The sequence below is a fragment of the Heterocephalus glaber genome, unplaced genomic scaffold (genome assembly GCF_053883595.1).
Source record: "Heterocephalus glaber isolate CG9 unplaced genomic scaffold, H.glaber_assembly_v1.0 deba00001479, whole genome shotgun sequence".
NCBI lineage: Eukaryota > Metazoa > Chordata > Mammalia > Rodentia > Bathyergidae > Heterocephalus > Heterocephalus glaber.
The window spans coordinates 12,632,320-12,644,993 of NW_028258316.1; the positions used below are offsets into that span (position 1 = coordinate 12,632,320).

A 12,674-nucleotide genomic window follows, 5' to 3' on the forward strand; every position below is an offset into this window, starting at 1 on the left:
TTTGAAATTGCTTATTGTAGGTATCTTTGTTGCTTGTAATTAGAACCCTTATGGAATGATTGCTTCTCAGAAGTGTCTTCCAGATATAGCTGGTCTTTAAGTTTTGAGTCTCTAATGACTCTCAGGCTATCTCATTTTCCTTATACTAGGAAAGTTCATTGACTAGATCAATACTCACACCTTAGCCCAAGTGATACAATCAGCAACACCACTGCATCAAGTACATCTTGAAAATGACATTTTGTGGTAGTTATTAATCTATCACCTTTAGCTGTGTGAATTAAATCAAGATTGAGGACTAATCCAACATATAGTGAATAAACTCTTAAATATAACAACTTTCCCCTTTGGAATGGGGAGTTAGAAGGGGTTGGGGAGAGAGGGACTGATGGGAAGAAGGATAGGGGAAGGTTAGCAGTGTGGCCAGAGGACACAGGTGAGAAGGAAAAAGAGAATAGTAGGAAAATAAAGAAGAACTCTGAATGAGGACCAAAACGGGACAAAAATGGAAGATGAACAATGTGGGAGAGCAAGAGAGTGAGTGTAAGAGAGAGAGAAAGGAAAGAGAAGAGAAAGCAGAAAAGAAAAAAAAGGAGAGAAAAACAAATATTTGCAGAGTATGAAAAAAATTAGATAAGAGGAGCAAAAGAAAAGAGAAAAAAACTAATAATATTAATTTTGGGAATAAAAACAAACAATGAAGATGTAGGGCCTCTTTCAGGATATGTCTCTGCTGTCACAATAGACAAGACGGGTAGCAGTGTGCAGATAAAAGTCAATGAGTCTCAGCAAGCTAGTCGCAGACCCATGAGATTCAGGCAGATTTCTGGCTGCAAGTCCCAAGTTGAGCTCCCTGTCCTCCTGTAGGGTTGAACTCTGCAGAGTTGTTTTGCAGGTTCCAGCTGCCCTTCCCCTGAAGATAGACCCGGTTCTGATGGGTGGTGAAGATGACTCCAACTTACCCAGTACCGTGGTCTGGTGGTCCGGTGTCCTCTGCGTCTTTGTAGTGTGGAACCAGGTGGCTGTACAGAGAAGAAGCCAGAGGAGCGGGGTGTGTGTGTGTGGGGGGGTGTCCAGTGGATTGCTGCTGGGGTGTGGGCTGATTTGGCATGTTCCGTGTGACTCGCGACCTCGGTAGGGCAACCACAGACCTGCCCGTCTGCAACGGGCTGATTTGGCGTGTTCCCCGTGACTTGCGACCTCTGCTTTTGGGTTTTTGCAGAACCTCCATACTGATTTTCATAGTGGCTGTAATAATTTATATTCCTGCTAGCAATGTAGAAGTGTTCTTTTTTCTCACATGCTTGCCAGCATTTATGATTTTCTGTATTCCTGATAATAGCCATTTGGACTGGAGTGAGATGGAATCTCAATGTAGTTTGTATTTGGAGTTCCCTAACAGTTAAATGTGTTAAAAATTGTTCCATATACTTATTGGATATTTGTGCTTTTTCTTTTGAGACCTGTCTGTTAAATTCATTTGCCCATGTATAAATGGCCTATTTGATTGCTTTTTGTTGGTAAAATTTTGAGTTCCTTATATATTCTAGATATTACCTTGTCAGAAGAGCAGCTGGCAAAGATTTTCTCCAATTCCATAAGTTGTGTCCTTACTATTTTTTCCCTTGCTGTGAAAAAACATTCTAATTTGATGTAGTCCCATTTATTGATTCCTGCAATTTTTTCCTGTGCTATATGTGTCCTATTCAGGAAATCTTTGCCTGTGCCTAGGATTTAAGTATTCCCCCTTGTTTTCTTTATTAATTTTATTGGTACATTTCAGGTATACAATATAAGGATATTTGGAATGTGTGTGTATGTGTTAAATTGGTATTAACATCTCTGATTTTGAAATGCATTTACTTTGATAGTGACACTGCAGAACAATGTTGGCCATGTTTTTTTTTTACAACAACTTTATCCTTTAAGTAGAAGTACAAGGTGTGAATTGACACATAAATATCTGAGTTGACACATTAATAACTTTAAGCACATTAAAATCAAGACATTGGTAGCAAAAAAAAAAGAGTATCCATAGCCAATGGAAGACATTTGCAATATAAAAATGGACAAAGGATTAATTTATAGATTATATGATGATTGTCTACAATGCAATAAATAAAACAGAAAAATGCACAGTGCACATGTATCCACATTAACAGCATTGCACAGAATAAGTTTTATGCCCACAAATCCCTTTGCACCATATATTCATCCCCCTTTCCTCTACAAAAATTCATCACAACTACTGGTTTTTAAAATTATTTCTATAGTTTTGCATTTCTAGGATGTCATATAGATGGGATCATACAGTACTTATACTTTTCAGAATAAAGTCTTAGTGTAACTAATTGGAGAAGATTTCAGCAGTGATAGTTAACTTGAATACACATGCACTGGCAATGGAATAATTCTTTTGGTGTACAGCTTATGGAATATTCTGAATATACACACTGGACTTATACACAGGAATGTTCATAGCATCATTGTTTATAGTAGCAAAATGCTGAAAAACTAGTAACTGAAAATAAAGAAAGATAATTGTCCTAGAGATTCGCAGGGGAATATATATATGAATTGGACAAGGAAAACAGTAGACAACAAATGTAAAACTGAACTGAACAAATATAATTCACTTATAGGCAGTTCTCAAATATGCAAAAATTAAGCAATCAATACAAAAGTGTTAAAATTCTAATGAAGACAACTGAAAATAGTCAAGAAGGTGCTGGGCACCTTCAAAGGAAGAGTTAATACAATTAAGGAGGCATGGAAGTTGCTATTATTCAAGCCTGGAGATTGCTAAATGCATATTTCCTTTAATAATTTCATTCTAAATGAGATCATATTTCATATATGTAAAAAGATGCATATTATAGGCATTGTACAGCATATTATATATGCAAATATTTAAACTACAAATATACTACTTTGTACAGTTATTTTGTTGTTATTTTTTAAAGACTACAGAAAAATTGCCAGTGAGGTGGGTAAAAATATTGCTCAGTTTTTTAAAAATATTCAAGTGGTTTGCTGATCTCAGGATTTGACACAACACTCACGGTACTTTGAATTCCACATCCACTTAATATTGCTAGTTTAATGTTACATGTCAGATTACTAAATCTCTCTTAAATTTTAATCTCTACCTTTACACCAAATAGTACAGTTAAATGAATAAGCAAATAAAGAAATATCTGACACAGTAATCAGCTAAAGCAATGAAGATATTTTCTCAAGGACTAAAAGCAAAACTTTACCTTTTCTGTTGGAAACAAGGAGCTATACATATGTTCTTGTCAGGGAATTATTCTTTTAATTTTCCAATAAATCAGAGGTGAATTAAGCTCTGTTGACATCCTGCTTGAATTCAATTCAGGTTGCTTAGACACCTGACATCCTTGCCCACATCCAGAGACAAGAATTTGCTTATTAGAAGGAACTGATTACCCATAATCAGGCAAGACCTGCAAGGCCTTTTAAATATTTTCACTCTCACTAGAAAGATTCGTGCCCCTTAACTTCTTGGAACACAGAGAGCTCCAATCAAGTTTCCACTGATGCTTTGGATATGAACCCAGTCTATATAACCCACTGTCCTGCCTCTGACAGAAAGTTACCTTACTTCAGTTGACGGCCAGGCCAAGGCACTTGGAGAAAACAAAAGGTCATGTGCCTAGTTGCCATCACTCTAAAAAATAACTTAAAAATTGAATATGAAATTATAAACAGAGAAGTAGGTCAACAGGTTGTAAATTAGTTTGTAAAAGAGGAGTAAATTCTGGTAAGTTATTGCACAATGGGATAATGATAGATAATGATAATGTTCTGAATATTTCAAAAAAGGTAGAAGAAAGGATTGGAGAGTTCTCACCTCAAAAATTGGTAGATATTTAACAAAATAGATATGCTAACCTTCAATTTGAATATCACACAATGTACATATATAGAGAAAAATTATATGGTACCCATGAGCATATATAATTTTATACATCTATTAATTTAAAATAAATATAAACTACAAAATAACTCTAGACTTCAAGTTAAGATGGCTCAAAATATAAATTTCAAGTGTGTTACCAAATTAAACACAAAAATAAAATCATGACCTGAACACAAGAAATATTTTATCTTGAGAAAAGAAAAGAAAAAAGCTTTGCTATACAAGGGCATAAACTAACCAATTTTTTTTAAAGACTAACAAATAGGAGTGCAGAAAAATTTTAAATGTTTCTAAGACAAGAGTACTTTGGAAAAGAAAAAATATACAGGCGTTATCTAAAAACTTTGCCTGAAACTTTCAATATCAATAAGACAAATAGAGACAAAAACTACATCCAAGGTGAAACAAAGATGAGGAATAGATTGTGGCATCTGATTCATGAAGAGGCATAGATTCAAAGATGAAAGGATGAACAGGCAAATTTGAGAAGGTCTCATATCCGGTTAGTATGAATCACATGTCCATTACCCTGAAAATGTTCCTCTACTAAGGATATTTACAAGCGCTCCTTTTATATCCCGATTCCTTAGACTGTAAATAAAGGGATTCAGCATGGGTGTGATCACAGTGTATAACACGGCTACAATGACATCCTTATCATTAGTGTTACTGGATGAAGGGAAAAAGTAGAGCCCAATAATTGTTCCATAGTACAGAGAAACCACGGACAGGTGTGAGCCACATGTGGACAAGGCTTTGCCAATTCCCTTGATTGAGGAAGTTCTCAGGATGGTGGCCCCAATGCGGCCATAAGACATCAGAATGCACATGAATGGCACAATAGTGAAGACCAGTCCTACAGTGAGAATGACCAGCTCATTGACAGTGGTGTCAGAACTAGATAGTTTAAGTAAGGTGCTGAGGTCACAAAAGAAGTGGGGGAGGCTGTTATTTCTAAAGAAGGAGAGATGGGCTAGGAGGAGAGTCTGTAGAAGGGCATTGGCAGAGGACAAAACCCAGGACACAGTTACTAGAAAGAAGCAGACTCTCTGGCTCATCATGGTGGTGTACTGTAGGGGGTGACAGATGGCCACATACCTGTCATAGGCCATTGAGGTGAGAAGGAGGTCGTCAAGACCTGCAAATAATAAAAAAAAATATACCTGAGAAACACACCCAGCATAAGAGATGGATTGGCTATGAGTCAGCATATTCATGAGCATCTTTGGAGCTGTGACTGATGAGAAAGAGATGTCAGTGAGAGCCAAGTGGCTGAGGAAGAAGTACATGGGGGTGTGGAGGTGGGAGTCCAGCCTGATGAGCAGGATGATGAGCAAGTTCCCCAGCACCGTGGTCAGGTACAGGACCAGGAATAAGGCATAGTACATGCCTTGCTCTTCCTGCCGGATGGGCAGCCCCAAGAGGAGGAATTCAGACACTCTGCTCTGATTATGCTTGTTCATACTCCTCTTCCTCTCCTCTTTTTTTCTGGAAATGAAAAGGAAGGTGAAAATGTGAAAGAATAGGAAGTCATTGTGACTCATCCATAAGAAAAACCTGTTGTGGAAATAATCAGTATATGCATTTTTAATGCAAACTGAGCACCTAATGGGCTAGTGCTGGCAAAGATATTGTCTACCTAGAAAACAAATAAATATTTTTGAATGAGCCATAAAAACATCATAATGGTTACGAGATCACTCCAAGTTCTACTTCAAGAAAATTATTCTTCCATTCAACATTTTCTTTTCTCATTTTCTAAGAGACTATTCATGAATTGTGAATAAAATGCATCTTCTCACTTATCACATTGGGTATTCCTGAACCTAAACCAAATTACCTTGTCAAACTTCTTACAACACCAGGAAATTCTTGACTCCTGTCACATCTTCAATTTGCCAAAGAAGTTTTTTTGTCTGTCTGGTAAAAACAACTTACATCATCCTGTGTTTATGATCCTAACACAGACTTTATTCCAAAGATTTTCACTAGTATATTTTTTTCATATTCCTAACATGTCCTGTGCATCACTAATACTATTATATTTCTCTCTCATTATATTTAGTTTTAGACATATACTTGTGAGGTACAAATTAGACATATACTTGTGAGGTACAAATTAACTAATATCATAGTTTGTGGCAACAGAGATAGAAAGAAATTATAGATTTGGGGGGAAAATCAACAAGACCTAGCACGGTTTGAACAAAGCAAATTTACCTGTCAGGAAATATTTGCCAAACCAGATTGAAAGAAATTGCTTTTGCAGAAAAAATTTTTTGCCCTATCATCTCAAAACAAAGATATTCAATTCAAAATAAATTACTCTATTGGAGTTGTTTGCCATATTATGGTGTAAGGATAGGTAGAATCCAAGGTTCTGCAGCAAACACTGGGTGTACAACGTACAAACTAAAAAAAATGCATACAATCACAATATTTAATATATATCCTAATCCTGCTCTGAAATGGTCCCTTAGATGATCAGCACAGATACCTTCAGCTATAAGGCATGGGCAGGTCTTTCCACTGCTCTCTAGAACATGCAGAAGACAGTGATAACAGCTGGAGCCCTCAAGTAGCTCAAAGTTCCGATGTAAACAACAGAAGAGTTTTGGGTTCAAAACCAAAATAGATATATGGATACACCATTTGCTCACACCTTCTGAAATATTGATGTGAGTTCTAATTTTACAAATCATGTAGAGATCTTTGAGGGAAATGTCCAAACACGAGGTCCAAATTAAAGACAAACAAAGAAAATTGTTGCACTGTATTTGACTCCCCTCAGGAAGAACTACTCACTCTAGCAGGCATAAGAGAGTTCATCCTTGGAGGAATGAGGATAATAACAAAAGGGCAGTTATTACCAACTTGTTGGTTCACAAAATCCCTTACCTTCTCAATTTACCTTGGGGAAAATACACCTTTCATAATAAACCAAACTGGAAGTTAACTCTGATAACAAAAAGTCTTTTGCTATTTCAAGTCCATGCTAATCAAGAACACCAAAAACACTCTAATATCTTCACTCTGTGAACAGAAGGAAACTTATACTTCATCACCACCACTGGATCTGAGAAATGGAGTATAGTTTCTATAAACTTCAGTCTCTGGCCCAAACGCTATATATGGTGTCAGCATTCTACTCATGCAAGACTCTCACAATATCATAAAATAAACATTCAATGTTTGATTTTCATTCAGTTTCTTTTAAAATTGATTGCAAACTTACTCCATGCATTCCAGCTTTATTTCTTCAATACCTATTAGAAAATGAGTACCATGTGCTCATCACTCAAATGAAGATGTGTGTGTATTTACAAATATTGTTAGTTCATTCTATTTATGTTAAATTCATTTATACTTGGAATAACTATTTGTATGTAGAAGTCATAGGAGATATTTGGACTTCAGAAATGTTTCTTGTAGATCAAAATTGATCATAAGTTTCCCTGATAATAAAGCTGTTACTGCCCTGTTTGTTTTCATAGAAGTCAAGGGTTGACAAAACTTTCTTCCTTTCCAAATCAGGACATCATTGGCACTTTCCTCTTTCCATGCCTTCATGGAGACAGGAATAAATGTCAAAAATCCTGCAAGATTTCTCATTTGATTAAAGTGTAAGAGAGATAATGTCTCCTTGAATTATTAAGTGATATTTTTACTTTCTCAGAAACAGGCAGCATTTTCTGGAAAATCTTCATTCACATTCTCTGAGGTGATATTCATATGTGAAATAAACAGGACACACATGCATAAATACTGAATAGTTTCTCTAGTGTGAGAAACTGAAAATGTAAATAAGGAATAAGAGGTATAATAGATAATATGAAATAGGAAGAAAAGGGGCAAAGGGGAAGGGGAAGTAGAAGGGGTAGGGGAAAGGAAAGAAGGGAATGGAATTAATATGAGAAAAAGAAAAAATGGAAACTGTTTTTGTAGATAGGGAGGGGTGGAGGGATTGAAGGGAGGGCAGGGAAATGGGGAAAAAATAAGAACCAAGATGAATTATCTAAAGGTCCAAATTTCCAATGATGAATGTCATTATATTGTATATCTTAAATGTACCAATAAAATTAATTTTTAAAAAAAGAAAACTTATAGGTGGAAGTTATTAGTAAACTGATGATGATTACTATGTCAAATGCAGATCTTTTTGTTTGGGTTCAGCTGGACTTGTTCCTCAAAACAAGCCAACTGAGAGCTTAACTCTTTACAACCTGCACTGCTTATGAACTGTTTGGGGCATAATCAATATTGTGGTCCCCTACAACTCCCCATTCTCCTCTGCCTCATTCACTTAATTTTATAATAGTTTCCCTTCTACTTTCAAATTATCTTCTTTAGATTCCACAGATGAAGGAAAACCTGTGATACTTGTCTTTCTGAGCCTGTCTTATTTCACTTAACATGATAATCTCCACATCTATTCATTTTCCTGCAAATAATATAATTTTATTTTTCTTTATGATTGAATAATATTTTATTGTGTATATAGACCACATCTACTTTATTCATTTATTTGTTGATAAGTACCTTTGCTAGTTCCACATCTTAGCTCTTACATATTCATTGCGACACAATAAACATAAGTATGCAGGTATCTCTGTAGAGTGCTATGTATCTTTGGGGGATATGTGCTAAAAAGTGGTATAACTGGGTCATATGGGAGTGCTGCTTTTGGTTTTTTGCAGAACCTCCATACTGATTTTCATAGTGGCTGTAATAATTTATATTCCTGCTAGCAATGTAGAAGAGTTCTTTTTTCTCACATGCTTGCCAGCATTTATGATTTTCTGTATTCCTGATAATAGCCATTCGGACTGGAGTGAGATGGAATCTCAATGTAGTTTGTATTTGCAGTTCCCTAATGGTTAAATATGTTAAACATTGTTCCGTACGCTTATTGGAGATTTGTACTTTTTCTTTTGAGACCTGTCTGTTCAATTCATTTGCTCATGTATAAATGGGCTATTTAATATAACCTCTCTCTCTCTCTGTCTCTTTGTTTCTCTCTGTGTCCCTCCCACCCCTCTCTCAGATTCTGTTCCTTTAGGATGTCCCATGTTCATGAATTGAAGGAATTGATTTGTTAAAATGCCAATAATACCCAAAACAATCTACAGATTTAATGCAATTCCTATCCAAACTCCAATGGAAGTTTCTACACAAATAGAAACATTTTTAGAAAGAAAGAAAAGAAACATCAAATTCACATGGAACACAAAGAATTTTGATTAGCCAAAACAATCATTAGAACAATGAAGCTGGAGGCATCATACCTCACTTCAAACATTATTACAGAGCTATAGTACTACACTGTATAGTATGCCAGTACCCTACTAGCATAATAATAGACTTATAGGACAATGAAACAAAATAGAGACTCCAGTCTTAAAACCATAAAACTCCTAGAAGAAAATATAAGGAATAAATAAGCTCAGTGACAATGGTCTCAGTAGTGATGTTTCACGTATGACACTAAAATCACATAAAACAAAAGCAAAAATAAACAATTGGAAGGAAACAGTCAGCCAAATACAAAATCAACTCAATAGCAAAAAGCCAAATAACCCATTTAAAAAGTGGGCACACGGTCCCGACTTCAATCCCCGGTACCAAAAAAAGAAGTGGGCAAATGACTGAATGCTCTTATCATTCATATGCTCCAAACTTTCCTATCATTAATACCTTTCATTTCTTGGTCTTCTGCCTGAATTGTCTTCCTTCCTCATGTTTTATAATTCATTGATGTTAAAACATACTTCGTCCCAGATACCCCAAGATGTTCTCCATGATTCTAGATTTTGGTCTACCTTGTGTCCCTGCTATTTACTCATAACTTTTATTTTTGTCAAGTGTAATAATATGTCAAGACACGTTAACATGGTAAGACACTATGTTATCTACCTGAAGAGATATTAATGACTTGCTATGATATAAATTAAGCAGATCTTCAAAGAAAATCAGTCTCCTAGCTGAAAGCAGTCTAGCAGCTTCTCACTCAGGTTCCACCCCCCTGCCCCTTGGTACTGATAAGGTAGACAGGCATATTCCTGTTAACGAAGTTTTGCAATCCCTGAGGAACTACATGCTCTGTAAACAACTAGTTTTGTAAACAAAGTTTATGACGTTCCGTTCCCATATGATTCATAAGACATTGTCTTCTTACAAGGCTAAAGTACTAAACTATCTCCCTTTGTCCTGTTCTGGTAAACTTACTAGATCACTAGACTACTAGGTACTGTCACTACATCACTAGAAAGACCCCCCCCCAATTAAATGTATAAAAACTGGAACTTTTCTTTGTTCAGTCACTCAGTTTTTTGGATAGGAGTCCAACTGGGTCAAGGTGCACCAATAAATTTTTCTGAGTCCCATTTGGTCTCACTTGTCTTTTGGGAATTCTGTAACATAAAAATCATTCTAAAGGAAGATATTAAACCAGAAAAGTAAGTTTCTTCATTTAAAAGAGAAATAGTTTTAGGCTGAGATTAGAGAAGATTGCCTAATACTGCATTTTGTATAAGTTTTACCTTTTTTCTCAGATACTGATACCAAGTTGAGAAGATAAGAATTCTCAAATGTGATGTGATATTTACTTTATTTAGAATAAAATTCACATCTGGACATGCAGTTGGGTTAGTATCAAGGATTGTGGAATATTGTTTATGTCAATAAAGCATAATACCATTGGTTATTAGGAAACTTAATGACAATAGTAAATATCATATATACATGAGCTATCAATCAACTTTTTGGTTTTCCTTTATGTCTGTACTTTCCATAGTGGTAGAAATAAGTATGGTTCCAAGTTTTTACAGTTATGGAACAGAGAAAGCTTGTCTTTTAAATACAGTTGCTAGTTACATATAATGTCTGATTGTTTGTTAAAATATATACATATTGTAAAGATTTTTGCCTTATTATCTTTAGATTTACTTGTTCCAGTGACAAAAAGCAGTAGAGAAACACAGGGTCAGTAAATCTCATTTCCAAATGACCAAACCAATGTAGAATTTTACATATTTTCTAAGGAAGACTTTCTTTTGTGGAGACACCCTATCTATGCTAGCTTGATTCTAGCTATGAAAATGAGTTATCTTTTGCTTCACAAGCAGAGAGACTTTCAGATATGACAAAGCTAAAAGTATAAATAATTTATTATTTTGACATTAACTATGTGTCTACTGTCTTCCTAGAACATTCTAGGAATAAGTATGAATAAATCAGACAAATACTTTTTCTTTGTAGAGTTTACAAATATGGAGAGAAAATGAAAACAAACATTCTATAAAGAAATGTTGAGGGGGTGAAGGGGACACAGGTAATGGGGAAAAAAATAAGAACCAAGATACATCATGTACAGGTACAAGCACCCAATGATAAATGTAAACGCATTGTATACATAAAATGTAAGCAGGCATGCCCTACCAAGGTCCTGAGTCACGTGGAAGACGCCTAATCACCCCGCTCCAGACAGGCAGGTCTGCCCATGCCCTGCTGAGGTCCTGAGTCACACAGATCATGCCGAATCAGCCCACTGCAGACAGGCAGGTCTGCCCACGCCCTACCAAGGTCCCCAGTCACGTGGAATACGCGGAATCAGCCCTCTGCACACAGGAAGGTCTGTGCATGCTCTACCGAGGTCCTGACTCATGTGGAAGACACCGAATCACTCCACTGCAGACAGGCAGCCACCTGGTTCCACACCACAAAGACACAGAGGACACCAGACCACCAGACCAAGGTACTGAGTCCCGCTGTTCCCGGCCCAGAGGTAGGGGCTTCTGAACCGTCGTCCCACTGCTCCTGGTCCAGAGGAAGGGACTTCCTGGTCATCATCCCTCCTGCTGCTCCCAGCCCAGAGGAAAGGGCTTTTGGGCCACCTTCAGTCCCGCTGTTCCTGGCCCAGAGGAAGGGGCTTCTGAGCCACCATCCCTCCGGCTGCTCCCAGCCCACAGGAAAGGGCTTTTGGGTCACCATCCCTACTGCTGCTCCCTGCCCCTGGCCCACCTCACCCAGCTCAGAGGAGGTAATCTGTGCAGGCACTAACAGCCTCCTGCCCCAATTGAAATGAGAAAACACGTAAATGAGTCTCAAAACTAGACTTCCAGATCACCTACAGCAACACCAAAGGGAAATGAGATGAAACACTCTGATACTCAACCACCTGGACCCACTGAACTGGCAACAAAAGGGGATCTGGAAAAAAATGAAATCAGAAACAATTTCTCAGATAAGAGGACACATTGTGCTCCTAGTGCAAGACATGATTAACAAATCTAGAGAGGAAATCAGGAATATGATGCAATCCCAACATAAGAAACAAATGGAATCCATAAAACAGATGCAAATAGATTTCCAGGACATGAAAAACTCCATTGAAAGTCTACACAGCAGAATGAGCCAATGTGAGGACAGAATTTCAGATATAGAAGATAAGATTGCAATTAGTGATCAGGAAAAGAAAAATTGCTTCAAAATTATAAGGGAACACAAGAAATCAATCCAGCAGCTGCTAGATGATCCAAAAAAGAATAACATAAGACTGATTGGGCTCAATGAAGAAACAGGAGAGAGTGCAGACGACATAAAAAATCTCTTCCCAGAAATAATGGCAGAAAACTTCCCAAGCAGGGGAAAAGAGCTTGACATATAGATAAGTGAGGCATATAGGACTCCAAATAGCCTTGATCAAAACAAATCTACACATAGGCATATAATT

At 36.8% G+C, this 12,674-nt stretch overlaps 2 protein-coding genes across 2 annotated transcripts in view; both read right to left on the reverse strand.

The window, feature by feature from the left end:
- Positions 1-12,674, reverse strand: part of LOC101722068 (olfactory receptor 1J21-like) — a 77,797-nt gene that overhangs the window by 14,807 nt on the left and 50,316 nt on the right. The window lies entirely within an intron of this gene.
- Positions 4,301-5,417, reverse strand: LOC147826099 (olfactory receptor 1J21-like). The gene has a single exon (XM_087182894.1). The coding sequence runs from the start codon at positions 5,404-5,406 to the stop codon at positions 4,468-4,470; it is 939 nt and encodes a 312-aa protein (XP_087039020.1). The 5' UTR covers positions 5,407-5,417; the 3' UTR covers positions 4,301-4,467.

Bases quoted from the DNA above. Each gene is read 5' to 3' on its own strand.
- LOC147826099 (XM_087182894.1), bottom strand. From the start codon at position 5,406: ATGAACAAGCATAATCAGAGCAGAGTGTCTGAATTCCTCCTCTTGGGG.